Source organism: Puma concolor, chromosome B3 (genome assembly GCF_028749965.1).
Source record: "Puma concolor isolate L17-30 chromosome B3, mPumCon1.1.hap2, whole genome shotgun sequence".
NCBI lineage: Eukaryota > Metazoa > Chordata > Mammalia > Carnivora > Felidae > Puma > Puma concolor.
In genome coordinates this window covers 106,330,283-106,349,553 of record NC_141672.1, presented here as the reverse complement: position 1 = coordinate 106,349,553, position 19,271 = coordinate 106,330,283, and the positions used below count along the sequence as shown (strand labels likewise).

The 19,271-nt window shown below is 34.9% G+C and overlaps 1 protein-coding gene across 5 annotated transcripts in view; it reads left to right on the top strand.

Annotated features, from left to right (window-relative positions):
- The window catches only part of VPS13C (vacuolar protein sorting 13 homolog C), a 197,697-nt gene that overhangs the window by 11,430 nt on the left and 166,996 nt on the right, over positions 1 to 19,271 (top strand). For 3 of the 5 annotated variants that reach the window (XR_015252691.1, XR_015252690.1, XM_086710842.1), the window contains exons 2-6: positions 2,618 to 2,661; positions 5,747 to 5,789; positions 9,943 to 10,038; positions 12,114 to 12,215; positions 18,311 to 18,373. Coding sequence is in view for 2 of the 5 variants with exons in the window: in XM_086710842.1 (XP_086566968.1) it covers positions 2,618 to 2,661; positions 5,747 to 5,789; positions 9,943 to 10,038; positions 12,114 to 12,215; positions 18,311 to 18,373 (348 nt within the window). In the remaining 3 variants the exon portion in view is untranslated. The remainder of the gene's footprint in view (positions 1 to 2,617; positions 2,662 to 5,746; positions 5,790 to 9,942; positions 10,039 to 12,113; positions 12,216 to 18,310; positions 18,374 to 19,271) is intronic. The other 2 variants (XR_015252692.1, XM_086710843.1) reach the window with 1 other exon arrangement.

Here is a 19,271-nt window from a genome sequence, read left to right as displayed (position 1 = left end):
TCTGACTCTACCTCTTTGATCCTGAAGTTACCGTTTCAGGTTTTAATTTCTCTGTAGTGTTGTAGAAGCTGCTTGACTGCCTGTATTCTTTCCCTTTCCTTCTATTATAATGCTGATAATATTTTATTTATTCCCATTTGTGAGACTTCTTACCTTCTCTCCTTTTTTGCAGCTTTCATCAGGTAATTTTAGAAAATGTAAAATACATGTGTAGCAAATGAACTCTATTATATGGAAATAACCACTGGTCATTATGGTCTCTAGTCTTACAGTTGTTTTCTTTGTATGTGTGCATATATATACTTTTTAAATTACATCAGTTTAGATGAATCTGAACATTCTTTGGCCTTTTTAAAAACTTAATATTTTGTGAACATTTTCCCATGTCTGTCTCCATTTTTTGCTCTATATTGTAGCTATATTATGATTTATGCCTTCTTGGACATTTAGTTCTTTGGGTACTTCCTCTCTTCCATTCATCCATTTCTTCCTGCTGTTACAACCAATGCTGCAAAATCCTTGCAGCTAAATTGTTTGGACAGATCCATGGTTATTTCTTAGGAGAGTAGAGTAATGGTTGTAAAATATAGCTCTGATTTTGTCATTCCTCTTATATGTATTTCATCTCTTTGTTGTGACCAGTCTGAACTTGTCATTTTCATCCTAAAAACTCTTCGTTAGTCTGGCTCCTGCCAAACTTTCCGACTTTATCTCCTATTGTTTTATCACACCCTCCAGGCACACTAAATCACATGTGGTTTCTAAAATGTGTCTTACTCATGCACTCCTGTTTGTCCTGTTTTCTTATCCACTCAGGAAATATTTCTTTGGCCTTCTAGCCTTGACTTTCATGGGAAGTTCTTGATCTCTTTGGGCAGTTAGGTGTCTCTTTCTTTGCATCTTGTATACTCTTCTCCTGGAATGCCATAGAGTTTTTACAAAATTTTAGAAATTTAGTCTCCTTTGCTGGACTGTGAGCTCCTCAATAGCAGGGATGTCATTTTTGTCATTTCTCTATTCACTACCTAAGAAGAAGTACTCTCTTAGGTAGTTCCTAAGAGGTAGTACCTCTTAGTAGTAGGTGGTTAATAAATGTCTGTTTGAAAAAAACTTGAGATCTGGGGAAAAGTACATCTCTAACAATGGCATAATGGAATTGAATATTCTTTTTAATTTGCTCCAAAGTACTGTGGGGTAAAAATTACTTGACTGAAAAATATTTATGGATAGCATAGAAAGGATAGTATTTTTAAAAATATAAATGTGTCATGAGTGATTAAGAAAATGTGTAGCTGAATAACTCATGCTTGTATTTAATATTGAAATGATAGTTTTATGAACCTTTAGAGAATTTAAGTGACGGGGCGCCTGGGTGGCGCAGTCGGTTAAGCATCCGACTTCAGCCAGGTCACGATCTCGCGGTCCGTGAGTTCGAGCCCCACGTCGGGCTCTGGGCTGATGGCTCAGAGCCTGGAGCCTGTTTACGATTCTGTGTCTCCCTCTCTCTCTGCCCCTCGCCCGTTCATGCTCTGTCTCTATCTGTCCCAAAAATAAATAAACGTTGAGAATTTAAGTGAAATGGAATTATTATGTGATCTTGAAGTAGAAGCAAGAAATTAAATCTTTTTCTTCAGTATTCAGTTAAATATAAAATGGTTGATATTTAGGAGGGGCTTTAATCTTAGTCTTATAATTATTTTTTATGTAAATGGAATTTCTGACATTCTGAGGATGTAGACTCTTAAACTCATGCATATATATATCTGCAGAAAATCGTGCAGTTTAGTGGATTTTTTTTTATGTAAGCAAGAATATTTAAGTATCCTTTATCAACAAATATAGGTACAGGGTTTAAAACTAGAGTAATGTAACAGAATCATTATGACTTTAGTTTTTATAATGTAACATCTGAGTAGGTTTAAGAAGAGTTGGACTAGTTAAACATTGGAACCATAAAGGCGCTTGGCTGGCTCAGTCAGTAGAGCATGTGATTCTTGATCATGGGGTCCCGAGTTTGAGTCTCGTGTTAGGTGTAGAGTTGCCCATAAAAAAAAAAAAAAAAAAAAAAAAAAAGTTAACATTAGGACCGTAAACGATAATCATTGGGAGGGTAGGATGTTTGGAGTTTTAAAAGATCAACATTATATACCTGTAGGAAATGTTCATTAATACCATAATTAAGAAAAGAATCCCAAGTTACAGGATAATTGATCTGTTCTTAGAGTCATTTCTTATGTCTTTTTTTTTTTTTTTTTTTTTTTTTTTTAGGTTTTTGGCTTAATCATTCAAAATGATAGATATTTTCTTTGGTTCTAAATTTCTTCAGTCTGAAAGTCTCCAGATTCTTCCTCATTGTCCATTTGAATGTTGGCCAGTTTAAATATTTAAATATTTTGTAATTTCTTTTGCATCTGGCTAACCTAAAAAATGCTGTCACTAATAATTGTCCATATATAGCAACGCTTTGTGTTAGTAGCTTCTTCAATTGTTGAAGTTTGCTTTGCTTACATACTGTCTTATTAGTACTTACTGTAGTATCATAGTGGTTGCTACTATATTACGACAGGTTATACTAATTGGTATTGTAATTTCATATTTTTCCTCTTTTTTTTTAAAGGTAATGTGGCTTTAGATAACCTACAGATAAAAGAAAATGCTCTGGTAAGTTTTTAAACTATATTGATTACTTGAGTTAATTTGGGTAAACTCTCAGAAACTCTTGGTGTCTGATACCAGGTACCAGATAAAGTGGTTGAGTCATTCAGAAAAGGATTGCTCGTTTAACTGTTCCCTATAGGAAATTCTGAGATTAAATTAAAAAATTTTTTTCATAATGATCAAAATAGTATCTTTTGGAAAGTGGAATGTTTTTCCCTGACTTAAGTTGACTGAAAACATTTGTCTTATATGAAATAGTTTTCTTCAGAATTGTCTTTACATAATTTTTTGGTAAATAAGGGCTTGATTTTCACAGTTTACCGAATGAATAATTGTCTTTTTGAAATACATTGACAGTCCAGTCTTATAACATTATGGTAATACAAAGACGTCAGAGTAGATTTTTTTGGGATTCTAACTTTCCATTTTCTACTCCCCCTCCCTCCCTGTTAGGCTTTTAGCCTATTGGACTTAACTTGATTTTACTAAGTCACTTGAGAATGAGTTTATTCATTAATTAATAGGTTAGATTTCTAACAGCCTGTAATATGTTTTATAACCCTAGTTTTGACTTCTGGTTGGATTTCTACATGATGAACGATGTAATTAGGAAGGGTCTCATACCCAAAGTACTTACATGATTGGTCTCAGGGAACCAATTTTGGATATTGAAGATCCTAGGAATCGAATTTTGTCATGAGGAGTAACAATTTCTTTTGTTAAACTGAAAAGAACTTGGCATAGTGGAAAGGGCATGGACCTTGTAGTCTGGCTGACCTGGGTTTCAGTGCTAGCTCTGCCCTTCTGTCAGCTCTGTCACTTTTGACAAGTTTCTCAATTTCTGAGAGCCTGGAAAGTAGAGGGCACTCAAAATATTTAAATTTTCTTTCCTTCCTTTATATAAGATGCTACAACTTTTTAAACTTGACCACAAAATTTAGAACTTAATACACTGTTTCTGGAGATTGCAATAAAGGTTATTTTTTCCCTATTTAGGAAAATATTTTAGAAGGAAAGAAGTATAAATAGAATTGTGGTGACAGGATATATATCTAACATACTTAAAAGATAAATTGTTTGAACTCTCTGTTAGCCTAGTTTGAATTTTGGTTATAATTAAATATAATAAATTATTTTGAAATTAATATTCTCCATTAATTCAAAGTAGCCTCCTTTCCCCAATTAAATTGGATTGGTTTTACTTCGAATAGGAGTTCTTTACATTTATTTTTTTGTGAAAAATTATTTCATGAGGATCAAAATGACCATGAGACCAAACTTGTAGAAGTGTGTAGTTTAGAGGTGGTATCCTGTATATATAAAATATGCACTTTTTTAATGTTTACTTATTGAGAGAGAGAGAGAGCCTGCGAGTGCACAAGTTGGGGGAGGGACAGAGAGAGAGAGGGAGACACAGAATCTGAAGCAGGCTCCAGGCTCTGAGGTGTCAGCACAGAGCCCAATGCAGGGCTCAAACCAACAAATCACGAGATAATGACCTGAGTCAAAGTCCAGTGCTCAACTGACTGAGCCACCCAGGCACCCCTAACGTATAGGGGTATTTTATTTTATTTTACTTTATTTTTTACAGTTTATTTTATTTTTATTATTTTTTTTTAATATGAAATTTATCGTCAGGTTGGTTTCCATACAACACCCAGTGCTCATCAAAATATAGGGGTATTTTAGAAGTGTATAGCTTAGAGGTTGTATCAGGTATAATATAAGATATAATATGAATGTATCCCCTCCTACCGCCTACTGCTGCCTTGGGTGTAGAGCTGCTCTGTTAGCACCAGTGAGGAATTTCCTGTTCTGGTCTAGAAAAACATCAGTGTTGTCTTCGATTCCTGTTTACCTAGAATTCTTGAGTAATCAAATGATTGGGTAAATTGATTATTTTAGTTAATTGTTACCTAATACTGTATTTCGGTCACCAGAGTGATAGTATTTGTATGTACAAAGGTATATTTCTAACAGAAAGGGTATTCTGATTGGGTTAATTTTTAATGATTCTAAAGACTCCAGTAATTGTTGTGAATATCAGTTACTGTTCGGTACTCTGTGAATAAAAAAGTTATTTGTACTTTTTAGTGGTTTGGAATCCAGATACCTGGAAGTTTATTTATATTATTGATGGTTACTTGTCAGTAACTTATCTAAAATAAATTCTAATTTGGCAAATCATAAGTTGGGTATCTACTTTTTAAGATTTTTTTTTTTAAGTTTATTTATTTTGAGAGTGACAGAACAAGAGTAGGGGAGGAGCAGAGAGAGATGGAGAGAGAGAATCCCAAGCATGCTCCACATTTTCAGTATTGAGCCAAATGCGGGCCTGAAGTCACAAACCAGGAGATCATGACCTAAGTCAAAACCAAGAGTCAGCTGCTTAACTGAGCCACCCAGGCATCTCTCTTTTAAGATTCTTTGGTTTAGGGGTGCCTGGGTGCCTCATGCAGTTGAGCGTCTGACTTCAGCTCAGGTCATGATCTCACAGTTTGTGAGTTTGAGCCCCGCATCGGGCTCTGTTCTGACAGCTCAGAGCCTGGAGCCTGCTTCAGATTCTGTGTCTCCCTCTTTCTCTCTGCCCCTCCCCTGCTCATGCTATCTCTTTCTGTCTCTCAAAAATGAATAAATGTTAAAATAATTTAAAAAAAAGATTCTTTTGTTTATTTACTGAAAGTTTTATTTGAGAGAAACTAGTTCAGTTGTTGTTTTCAGCTAATTTTTGTGAAAGGACTCTTTCTGTTCTAATATTTCAGATAAGCAGTGTCCATCTATTATTTTAAAAGTTAATAGAATTTTATCTGTTTTGGTTTGGTTTATTAAAACAAGTAACCATTTTACCCAATTACTTTCTTTAACTACAAACTCTTTTTCTATTGTTCCTATTTATAGTTTTGTTTCTCTTATGAATTCTTTCCTCAAAGTAAAATTTAAGTCTATAGAAACTCTTTTTTTCAGGATGTCCTTTATGAGTTACTCACATACAGAAAATTGTTTCATATTTTTCCTTCGAGATGATTGTGTATTTAAATGAGGGGAGAGCTTAATAATTTGTCTTTTAAATTTTTTCTTCCTTTTGAAGAGTGAATTGGATGTTCCTTTTAAAGTTAAAGCTGGCCAAATTGGTAAGTACTCTTCGTTTGAATTATTCTTAGTCCTTTTAGGTTTTTACTTTTCCTGTGTTATTTAATCTAAAATTTTTTAGCTTGAACAAAAATGTGAGAAGTTTTTGGCTTATGTTGGTTAAAACTTTTGGAGTTCTGGACCTAATATATGTTATATGTAATACATAAATACTTCAAAGTGTTTGGCAAAAGGGTAGAATATTACCCTCTAAAAAGGAAGCATTTGAACTGCAATGATAGTTTTTGGGCTTTGGTTCTACTACAAAAATATATCTTGATTTTCTAAATTGATACCTAAGTTTTGTATGCTCTTTCTTTATATGTGAAAGTAGTATAATTTGCAAACTCTAGTAAATAAAGTTTAAGTATAGCTTATTTCCCTCATGTTTTCTTCATCCATTTCACTTGATATATTATGCAGCAATGTGGTATAGAGGATATGTCTTGGTAAGTAGAAAGTCTTTGCAGCTAAACGCTTATAAGATCATCCATAACTAAGCATACATCTTTGTTGAAGAAACTTTTTAGTAGGTCCTCTAAAGGTCCTTTGTGAAGTCCTCTCAACTGTCCCATATTAGCCAATTTTTACTTTTTTTAAATGTATGTTACAACCCTAGACAACTGGCTGTTACTTTAAGAATTTTCATTTACGCCACCATCCATCCTTCCTTCGCCTTCTGTCACCCTTCTGCTTCACCACATCGCTTTCCTTCATTTATTTTGTATTCAGGGAAGCTTTTGTCTTTCGCTATTCTGTCATCTCTTAGCAATTACTTGAATACTTCTCTTTGAGTCTACTTTATATCACCTACATGTGTTCCTTTTAATATAAAGTAGCATTTTTATGTTTCTGTCTCTTCAAACAGGAGACACTCCCCAGATTGCAAGCATCCGTAGGGCATGCATTATCTTTTTGTTGTTGGTTACACAGAGCCCTATGTTGTGTGAAGTGGTGATAGTTATCTGTGATGATACCCAGGAGTATTGTGGTCCTGCATGCTTAGTTGACATCCTAGAGTGAAGTTACAGCCTTTCATTCATTCTTTTACCTTTGAGATATTTATACACACATTGCTATATATGAGACTATGAAAGTAGGTGTGGGAGAGGCAAGGATGAATATAGGTTTGTCTTTAAGGAAGTTAGATCTGAAATTAGGACATAGTATTAAAATTGCATTTCCAGGGTATGGATGAGTTATATTTGACTAAAGAACTTTTACATTATTCATTATGTTATTAGAACTAGATTTATATTAGGTTTGCTAATCTTTCAGAATTGGCTTTTTATGCTTTTAAAGTATTATAATCATTTAATGGCTCCCTTCAGGGTTTCTTATTGACCCTATCCCAACATATAGGGATACAAAGCATATTTTTTTATATTTATCCCTGTTTTGGTTTATGGAGTACTTATATTAGTTATTAAATTTTTTTTAAGTTTAAATATTATACCTAACCTATAAAGTCAGTGTGACTTTGTAAGCTTAATAAAGTTTTGGTATTCTAAGAGTTTGGTATTCTAAGTTTTGGTATTCAAATATTTGTGGTGCTCGTTGGTTATCTTTTTACTTAAAAATTTAAACCTTGTCTGTTCTATCAGTGGGAAGCAGTAATATAACTAACTCAATTCCAGTGGAATTTCGGATAATAAATGATGAGAGGATAATGAGTTAGGGTAAGTGGAAAGAAGAAAAGGTGTAGGGAACAGGCAATCCCTTTTTGTTATGCTCAGGGGCATTTCTCACTTTTTCTTTTTTTTTTTTTTTTTTATTTCTTTTTTTATTTTTTAAAATTTACATCCAAATTAGTTAGTATATAGTGAAGCAATGATTTCAGGAGTAGATTCCTTAATGCCCCTTACCCATTTAGCCCATCCCCCCTCCCACAACCCCCCAGTAACCCTCAGTTTGTTCTCCGTCTTTATGAGTCTCTTTTGTTTTGTCCTCCTCCCTGTTTTTATATTATTTTTGTTTCCCTTCCCTTATGTTCATCTGTTTTGTCTCTTAAAGTCCTCATATGTGAAGTCATATGATTTTTGTCTTTCTCGCCTAATTTCACTTAGCGTAATACCCTCAGTTCCATCCACGTAGTTGCAAATGGCAAAATTTCATTCTTTTTGATTGCCGAGTAATACTCCATTGTGTGTGTGTGTGTGTGTGTGTGTGTGTGTGTGTGTGTGTGTGTGTATACGTATATATATACACACACACACATATATATACATACATATATATATATATATACACACACATATATATATATATCACATTTTCTTTATCCATTCATCCATCGATGGACATTTGGGCTCTTTCCATACTTTGGCTATTTCGATAGTGCTGCTATAAACATGGGGGTGCATGTATCTCTTTGAAACAGCACACCTGTGTCCCTTGGATAAATGCCTAGTAGTGCAGTTGCTGCGTCGTAGGGTAGTTCTATGTTTAGTTTTTTGAGGAACCTCCATACTGTTTTCCAGAGTGGCTGCACCAGCTTGCATTCCCACCAGCACTGCAAAAGAGATCCTCTTTCTCTGCATCCTCGCCAACATCTGTTGTTGCCTGAGTTGTTAATGTTAGCCATTCTGACAGGTGTAAGGTGGTGTCTCATTGTGGTTTTGATTTGTATTTCCCTGATGATGAGTGATGTGGAGCATTTTTTCATGTGTTGGGTGGCCATCTGGATGTCTTCTTTGGAGAAGTGTCTATTCTTGTCTTTTGCCCATTTCTTCACTGGATTGTTTGTTTTTTGGGTGTTGAGTTTGATAAGTTCTTTATAGATTTTGGGTACTAACCCTTTATCTGATATGTCATTTGCAAATATCTTCTCCCATTCTGTCAGTTGCCTTTTAGTTTTGCTGATTGTTTCCTTCACTGTGCAGAAGCTTTTTATTTTGATGAGGTCCCAGTAGTTCATTTTTGCTTTTGTTTCCTTTGCCTCCGGAGATGTGTTGAATAAGAAATTGCTGCGGGCAAGATCAAAGAGGTTTTTGCCTGCTTTCTCCTCAAGGATTTTGATGGCTTCCTGTCTTACATTGAGGTCTTTCATCCACTTTGAGTTTATTTTTGTGTATGGTGTAAGAAAGTGGTCCAGGTTCATTCTTGTGCATTATTTCTCACTTTTTCAGACTCATGCTCACCATAAAGGCAATCAAATCAACTTTTTAGGAGTTTATGAGTTAATTACATATGTAAGAGTATCTGTTATAAATAGGTGGTTCTCACTATAAAGTCATCAGACTTAGAAATGGCCCAGAAGTATACTGGCATTATTACTTCTAGACTCCCCTCACATGGGAGCCATTTAGGAAACTCAACAGGTTTACAAACTGAAGAATAATACAATTTAAATGGAGAAGTAATTTGCGATTTTAACCCTGGGAATAGATTCCCAGGTAAAACTGCCCTACCTACATAAGCCATGAAAGTGAATCAAAATATCCTCCCTTACGTTGCATTATTTTATTTCCTCTTCACTTTATTATCCTGTTTAACAGTTCTTTGAACTTTGGGCATCTTTTTTTTTAATTTAAAATAAGTTTTGTTTTCTTTTTTTTGTTTGAGAGAGTGTGAGAGGCAGAGTGGGGGAGGGGCAGAGAGAAAGGGAGACAGAATTTGAAGCAGGCTCCAGGCTCTGAGCTGTGAGCACAGAGCCCGATGTGGGCCTTGAACTTGTGAACTGCGAGATCATGACCTCAGCTGAAGTTGGATGCTCAACCACCTGAGCCACCCAGGCGCCCCAAACTTTGGGCATCTTGATTTAAAAGTACCAGTGATTCTGGTGGTATATGTACCACCACGCTGATGACTTGGGTAGTCTTAGGTAATTCTTTTAACTTCTTTGGGACTGAGTTTCATTTTTTTCAAAGTTGAAATAATAGCTGCCTCATTCTACGTACAGTTGGGAAATATTAAATGAAATTATAATTATCAGAAAGTTTGAAAAGTATAAAATACAGTGTGAATAGTTACAAATATGGAAGAGATTTTTGTAAATTTCATTGTTGGAGTTTTTTGGTTTTTTTCTGAGTGGTACATATATTATATGCATGAGGATTGTGTTACACTCTTTCTCTAAAAGGAAAGTGGGAAATGTGTATCTTCTGGAGTAGCTCAAATAAGAATTTAAGGTTGAAATTATTATTTTTTTTTTAGATAAATTAACTTTGAAGATTCCTTGGAAAAACCTTTATGGAGAAGCAGTTGTTGCGACCCTAGAGGGACTCTACCTGCTTGTTGTCCCTGGAGCAAGTATGTTGTTTTAGATTATAACCACTCAGTAACAGCACAGTGAAATTAAATTATTACCTTGGCTAAATATTTTAATATGTTTAATAAAATAGAAGATACTTTATTTATTTTTTTTTTTTAATTTTTTTTTTCAACGTTTATTTATTTATTTCTGGGACAGAGAGAGACAGAGCATGAACGGGGGAGGGGCAGAGAGAGAGGGAGACACAGAATCGGAAACAGGCTCCAGGCTCTGAGCCATCAGCCCAGAGCCTGACGCGGGGCTCGAACTCACGGACCGCGAGATCGTGACCTGGCTGAAGTCGGACGCTTAACCGACTGCGCCACCCAGGCGCCCCAAAATAGAAGATACTTTAAACTGATTATATATATGGATATGCACACATGTATATGTATATGTACATTTTACATATACACACATATATATTGCCACATTTTATATAAAATATTTTTATGTTACTGCTGGAAAGAATAATTCCAACCATTTGATAATTTTAATCTCTTCTCTGAATAATTATTTTGCAACTAAGGCTTCATTTTAAGTTCAGATGCATTGAATAATTTACTTTTGGAGAATGAGATGAAATAAGTTTTTAAAAATGTACTGATGTATTAAGCTACAGATTTCAAGAATGGAAAATTTCCCCCCCTATTTTGTTGCTTCTGGTTTTGAGTGAGTGTTCATTCAAAAATGCATGTGAAAAAGGTAGATTATTTTTAATTGTAAATAATAGTATTTTAATTTTTAATGAATGTTGTAAAGCAATATTTACTTAAGTCATACCTTTTGTTATGATTGTTTCTTTTTCAGTTATAAGAACAATAGAATGTTAAGAAAAGTTTGGACATTTTAGGGAAAAATTACTTGTTTTCCCAACCAGAAAGCAAACACAATTTTTATTTTTATATTTTGCTTTCTGTTCTTTACTATATACATACTCAATTTGATAGAGTATTTATCACATTTTATATATATAACATGGATCTGGCTTTTTAATTAGTGTATATATTTTTGATATGGGATAGTGATAATTTTGAAAGTCTATAGGATATTCCATTGTGGGCTGCCTGCTGTTTTGGACTATTACATTGAACCTTATAAACACCTTGTTCTTAAAGATATCTTTTTTATTCTTTGGTGTTATTTCCTTAGGATACATTATCAGCAATGAGATTACTGGATAAAAAGGAAATACCTATTTTCTGATTGTTGATACATATTCTTGAATTATTTTCTAAGAGTCTTTTTGTCAATCTATATTGGTACCATCTAGTATTGGATATTACGTGTTTTTTATAGTTACTCAAAATTTTACTCAGATAAGATGACTGGAAATTTTCTGCCTGCCTCTGTTTTTCCTTTTTACCTTCTCCTCACTCTTTTCCTCTCCTTTTGGTTTTCTCTCTTTCTTTCTCCCTTTATTTTTTGTTTTTCTTAATTTATTTTGAGAGGGAGAGCAAGAGGGGCAGAGAGAATCCCAAGTAGGCTCTGCACTGCCAGCAGAGTGGGGCTTGATCCCATAAACAGGAAGATTATGTCCTGAGCCAAAACCAAGAGTCAGATGCTTACCTGACTGATCCACCTCTGTGCCCCATTCTTTCTCTCTTTAATTCCTTTCTTTCCCTCCTTTCCCTTTGGATAAAGGCTTTGTAAATAAAGAAGGATCGTTTATGTTTCAACTTTTGTGAAATTAATTTAAAGATTGCGGATCTTTTTTTTAAATTTTTTTTTTCAACGTTTATTTATTTTTGGGACAGAGAGAGACAGAGCATGAACGGGGGAGGGGCAGAGAGAGAGGGAGACACAGAATCGGAAACAGGCTCCAGGCTCTGAGCCATTAATCAGCCCAGAGCCTGACGCGGGGCTCGAACTCACGGACCGCGAGATCGTGACCTGGTTGAAGTCGGACGCTTAACCGACTGCACCACCCAGGCGCCCCAGCGGATCTTTTGAATTAAAAAGTGGCTTACAAGACTTAGAGTACACATACACTCCCAATCATAATGAGGTTGAACGTTTCCTATTTATCTGATAATTGCATTTTTTAATATGTGAACTAAATATATACTTTTAGGTATTAAATATGATGCTGAAAAAGAAGAAAAATCCTTGCAAGATATTAAACAGAAAGAGCTATCCCGAATTGAAGAAGCTCTTCAGAAAGCAGCAGAGAAAGGTACAATATGTTTATGTTTTAGATATATATACCTATATTTTAGATATATTTAATGCACTTTAAAGAGGATACTTTTGTAAGCTTTCATAAATTGTAGTTCCAAAGAAAGAATATTCTTCTAAAATCATATGTCACAGTATTGATTATATTTTCACGGCCCACATTTAGGAATCATTGCCACACGATTGTTTTATCTCACTGCCGGTTTAATTTTCCCACTGTCTTTAACCACTTGTTTTTCTGTGATGCTTTATGGAGACCTTTCTGTGAGTTCTTGCAAGCCTGTTTGTTTTTGCCAAATGCTAATAGGTTCTAACTCTACATTTTTAGGTGTATCCATGGAAGATAATGAGGTTCACCGTGTCAGTGTAGTGAAATAATGTTTAGAGGAAGTAGTGCTGTAATTCTGTTTCTAGCTATGTCTCCTTATATCGTATAGGATATTTTTAAAAACTTGATTTTTCAGATTTCAACATTTTAACATCTTGCCTTAAGTGTTAATTTTTTGTTTTTATCTAAAAATATGATGACTCTTTTGATTTGGTTTATGGAGAAAGAATAAGGATGAGATGAAAAAGTAGTCTATAGAGTGATGAGTTGAAGGATTCCTCCAGGCCTCCAGTTTTTCTCTTTCAAGTCAAATCACACCCCAGTTGCTGTTTGGGGTGTGAGAATTACTAGCAGTTTACATCGTTTTTTTATCATTTGGTTGGCATGTTTATGCATGTCTGTGATGGGAGAAGACGATACCACAAATGCTAATGCATTTCTCTTTGGTCTTTCTTAAAAGGTAGGGCAAACCGTGAGTTAGAAATGACAGAAATGATTTTGTTTCCTAGTGTAATCAGTAAGAAATCTCTTAAAAATAGCTTGTTCATTAAAATTCCTGGGGTGCCTGGGTGGCTCAGTCGGTTAAGCATCCGACTTCAGCTCAGGTCACGATCTCGCGGTCCGTGAGTTCGAGCCCCGCGTTGGGCTCTGGGCTGATGGCTCAGAGCCTGGAGCCTGCTTCCGATTCTGTGTCTCCCTCTCTCTCTGCCCCTCCCCCGTTCATGCTGTGTCTCTCTCTGTCTCAAAAATAAATAAACGTTAAAAAAAAAAAAAAATTCCTTATCAATGATTCTAATTTTTTTTTGTCCCCAAGTGCTTGCTCTTATGCAGAATTATTGATTCTTTTACAGAAAATTACTAAAATACTTTAAGTATTGAGGCTGTCTAAATGAAAGAAATTTTTTAAAAACTTAAATGTGTTTTACCTTTCTCTCTTCATACTTGAGCATATTTTGTCTTTCCTCTGAAGATTAAGAATCTGTGTTTTTATGAAAACAGTGTTCTTTATTTCTGTTACTTTTGTGTGCTAAATAAAGCAAAGTGAGAATGGTTTTGTTTGTGACAATTCAGTGTGATTATTTACTTTTATTCACTTTTGGTTAATTAGTATATGTGGAAATAGTACCCTAAAAATTAGGAGAAGGACTTGGAGAGCGTTAGAATTTCATTTCTATCTTGATACAGGTCATATTAAGTATATTTTGTTAACACACCATATTTAATGACATATATTTATGAGTAGGCATAGTGATATATGTTTAGATAAAATGATATATAAAATATGTATCATATAGCATAATTATATACATAAAATTAAGTTATATTTTTCCTTTTTAGATATAAACTCCAAACTCCTCTTTCTTTTTTCTTTTTGGATGGAATTAGCTGTGATTGTTTAAAACATATTTGAGTGTTTCCAGTGAACTGTAAGAAGTGTGTATAGTCTCTCCTGTTTTAGTAGTTGACAGCTTAATTGGCAAAATCATAACCTGCTGTACATTTTGTATTGAGCACCTATGAAATTTTGACTGCTGCATGTTTAATGCTTAGGAAATTTATATGTTTAGGATGATTTGATGTATTTATAAGGGCTGAACATCTGTGGCCCTGAGTTTGTGTCGATAGGACTAGTATACTTATATAATGTACAATAATTACGTTGTAACTTCCTGAATAGTAAAATTTACATTTTGGGGAGATAGAACTAAAATTTAGAATGTAAAATTCAGTTTTAATGTTATTATCTTAGATTTTTCAGAAAAATATTCTGAGTATAAAAGAAATGAATTCAGGGTGCCTGGCTGGTTCAATTGGTAGAGCATGTGACTCTTGATTAGGGGTTGTGGGTTTGAGCCCCATGTTGGGTATAGAAATTACTTCAAAATAAATCTTAAAAGAGATGAATTCAAGAATTGGGATATATATTGATACTGTTTTTTAAAAAATACATTTAATTATCTTGACTGCATATAAATTTTTTCAAGTTTCCATGAATATAGGTCATATTTTTATATAGTATTATTCATGCAAACGATAAAAAACACCCTAGTCTTTAGATGCTTTGCATGTCGCCATTATTAATATTAATACTGTACTTTATTTTGGAGACTTATTATTTTTCACTTATTTCTTGGTTTTAAAAGCACAAAAGCACCATGTCACATGTATAGAGACTAAGAGAGGTGAGAAGAGGAAGTAGTTCAACTCAAAGCAGCAGATGATAAAATTGAAAACAAAATAATCATGCTAATCGGCTTTAAAAAAGTATTTTTACTTAATTTGTTCTATTTGGTAAAATAGAGTGCTGCCCACAGTCTTGTGGGAAAAAATAAAATTGAAATATAATAGTTCATTTCTAAACAATTTGCTCAACTGTAAAAATAAACTTTTTATGAAAAAAAATTTTTTTAAATGTTTTTTTTCTCTTGAGAGAGAGGGAGACAGAGTGCACTCGGGAAAAGGTCAGAGAGAGGGAGACACCGAATCTGAAGCAGGCTCCAGACCTGAGCTGTCAGCACAAAGCCTGACGTGGGGCTTGAACTCATTAACTGTGAGATCATGACCTGAACCGAAGTTTCACACTTAAACAACTGAGCCACCCAGGCGCCCCCCAATAAACTTTTTAAAATATAAATATAAATATTAAAAATATATAATATATATCATATATAATATATAAATAAATATAAATATGTATATTTTATTTTTTGAGAGAGAGAGAGAGAGAGACAGCATGTGAGTGGGGGAGGGGCAGAGAGAGAGGAAGACAGAGAATCCCAACCAGGCTCCACGCTGTCAGCACAGAGCCTGATGCAGGGCTCGAACCCATGAACTGTGAGATCATGACCTGAGCCGAAATCAAGGGTCAAACACTTAGCCAACTGAGCCACCCAAAATAAACTTCTTGATATTTTTCTCCTTTTATTTTATTATAGTGAGTTTATTTTCCTAGAAAGGCTTTTTATAAAGTAAAGGGAAAGATTAAATTCCTATGAAGGCCAAAGATTCCCAAATGCTATAGATTCTGTATTTAAAATGTTAATTTTATCTAAGTAGTATACACACACACTTTAAAATCAAATAGTTTTCCCAAAAAGACTTCTGAGGGAAAATGTCAATCCCCTGTTCTGCTCTTCTCTACCCTTTAGACCCATTCCTTAGAGGGAACCGTGGTTTTAGAAATACTGATGTTCTGCCATTATCTAATTTATTAGCATAAGGTCTTACCTAGGATATCCTCTTATGGTAGTCACGGAGTTTACTTCTCTTACCATCATCTTTCACTCTAAATTGCCCTCTTTCTCGTCTCAGAATATGGTATATAATAATTTATGGCCAATTACAGGTCAAATTTACATTACTCTGACAGTGTAATTGTTCACTGTGCAGGTCAAATGATGTACTGTGATTATATTTCCTTTCTTTACAACCTTTTGTTTTTCTTGAACTTGTAAATGCTTCTTTTTTATTTGCTTTCTTTTCTGTGTAAATTTACCTTTAATTCTTTTCACTTGCCACATGAAATAATGTTATATGACTCTCAGTGTTACTTTACTATTGTCATACCCACCTATTGGTTCCCCACCCACACCCCATCCCCATTTTCTCTTGAAGATCTCCCTTTGAAATGGTTGTTTTTTCAGTCCTGCTGCACAGCTGTCATCCTGGGATTGGTCTTCATTACTCTTCTGTGTTTAGTTCAGTGTTTTCTGGGTCCCTTGCCTTTTGTTCTTTGTTAGTTATGCTGAAGCATATCTGTAGCTTTTAAGAAAGGATACATTGGATATAATTTTTTAAAATCCTTTCAAGTCTGAAAGTCTTTGTTTACTTACATACTTGTTTGATTTGACTGGGGATAGAATGCTAGGTTTAAAACTAGAATTTTGAATTTTTTTTTCAACGTTTTTATTTATTTTTGGGACAGAGAGAGACAGAGCATGAACGGGGGAGGGGCAGAGAGAGAGGGAGACACAGAATCGGAAACAGGCTCCAGGCTCTGAGCCATCAGCCCAGAGCCTGACGCGGGGCTCGAACTCCTGGACCGCGAGATCGTGACCTGGCTGAAGTCGGACGCTTAACTGACTGCACCACCCAGGCGCCCCTAAAACTAGAATTTTGAAGGCAATATCGTTAGTTTCTAGGTACTTTTGAGAAGTCTTATGCCCATCTGCTCAACACGCTGATGGAAACATAAAAGTCAGAGAATCCGTGAATCGTGCTGTCAAAAACCTTACATTTTAGTTGAGAAAATAAGACATAACGCATAATAATAAACAGGAGAAGAGTGTTGAGTCTCATCAGAGAGGTAAAGATAAGAGTGCTAAGGAAGTTCAGAATGAACATATCATGTTCAGCCAAAGAGATCAGGGCAGACACTGTTTAGACACATATTTAAGCTGTGTCTAAAAGATGAGTTTGCAGAAAAGGAGACAGGGTCTTCTAGGTGGAGGGGACAGTGAAGAGAGACAAGTATGGAGTATGTATGGGGAACAGCTAAGAATTTGGGAGTTTGATAGAATGTAGTTAAATGTAAGTTGAAAAGCTGAGTTTAGGTCAATTTTAAGAGATTTGAATGCTGTGATGGTGATAATGGTGACGGTAATGACAATGGTAGCAGCTAACATTTAATGAGCATCTCCTATTTGCCAGGTCACTTTTCAAAATGCTTTCTATTTATTGACTCATTTAATAGTTACAACTCTATGACTTAAGGCTATTGTTCCCATTTCTCCCAGTGGAGAAAGCTGCAAGTTAAATAAGTCATCCTAAGTCACAGAGCTAGAAAATGATAGAGCTGTAATTTGAACCTTCTCTGGCTCTAGAGCCTTTATTTTTAGTTTCGTGTTATAACAGACTTTATAACCACAAAGAGAGTCAGTAAGTTTCCCTTTTACTTTTCTTTAAAAATCCAGAGAGGGATGTCATAAGAGCTGTGTTTTAGAAAGGTTAAGCTTGCTGTCGTGTCTATGCTGTATGTAAGGAGGGAATTGGAGGATGGTGCTATCTGGCCATCACTAACAAGAATGGATAGAAAGGAGTCATTGTATCTAAAAAGGGACAGATGATGGGGCGCCTGGGTGGCGCAGTCGGTTAAGCGTCCGACTTCAGCCAGGTCACGATCTCGCGGTCCAGGAGTTCGAGCCCCGCGTCAGGCTCTGGGCTGATGGCTCAGAGCCTGGAGCCTGTTTCCGATTCTGTGTCTCCCTCTCTCTCTGCCCCTCCCCGTTCATGCTCTGTCTCTCTCTGTCCCAAAATAAATTAAAAAAAAGTTGAAAAAAAATTAAAAAAAAAAATAAAAAGGGACAGATGAGAGTAAATTAAAGTAAGATGAGTTCATTTTAGTTGACTCTGAAGTTAGTGTAAATCTCTCTCAATATTGCGTTCTGCAAATGGGCAAAAACAGTAGGCAAAAAGGGAACCAAAATATCTGATTTTTGCTCTGTTGGAAAATTTCAAACAATTCAGTGAGATATTAGTGCTAATTTGTCTGCTTTGCTTAATTTGAAATGATTAATTCTTATAATTCTAATTACTAAGAAATTTTGTTACAATATTATGATAATAAAGTTTGTATGTTGAAATAATGGAAATGATGTCACTGTGAATACTTCCTTAGAAATAGATTGTTTTGGTGTCACTGCATTTCACTTCTTCTGTCACATGATTTCTAATTCTTTGAATTAAGTTTAGACATATTTTACATGTGAAATTAAAGTGTCTTTTAAATGCTTTGCATTCTGGTTATTGCTGCCATGCGGATGCAGGGGCACATTCAGGGGAGTTCATATATGGCTTGGAAAACTTTGTTTACAAGGACATCAAGCCTGGTGGGTATGCATGGTTAATTTTATTTAGTTATATAAAAAATTATATTCTTATCTACTCTTGAACATTTAATGGAACCCATTTGATGACATGCCTTTTTTTTTTTTTTAAGAAAATATGGAAATGTAATTCAGGTTTTTCTCCTTTACCATCATTTCCATTTCCCAACCTTCTGTAGCCATTTGTTCATTCACTAAATATTTAGTGTATTCACATGGCAGGCACCGTGCTGGATGCCTGAATGTTCATGGGGTAAAACAAACATGAACTGTCCTTGTGGAGCTTACAGTTTGGTCTGTAGACAACTTTCACATCTGGATTGCCTTGTGGACTCTGTCATATAGTAGTTTCTCAGCTGGGCAAGTTCTCTCCTATAGTAGTAGTTTTCAGGTTTGTAAAAAGCAAGAAAATGGAACCTATTTTACTGTGTGAGACTTTATTTAGAGCCTTGATAAGAGGTGTCCATCTGGCGTCCTTCATATCCTCCGTGATTTGCTTTACCTCCGTAGGAGCTCCAGAGACAAATGTAGACCATTGTCTTACACAGCATACTGAAATTTGAGACTCCACAAAAGGCAGATTTGAAGGCTGACAGCTTTAGCATTTACAATAGGATTCTTTTATTTGGTAGGGAATTGATCAAGTATGTTAAAATAATAATTCTGATAATTTACAAATTAATTTGACATGTTTAATTATATTTTCTATAATTTTATAGGAGTTTATTATATTAGTCACACTTAAAATTTGTATCAATTGAATGGCAAGTGAGGTGTGTACTCAAAACATAAACAATAAGCATTAGGTTAGAATTACTTCTACAGCTAGAAACTTCTTTAATATTTGGGTTCATTTGGCAAATGGAAGAAGAATTTGCATTGCAGATTTCACAGCATTGAG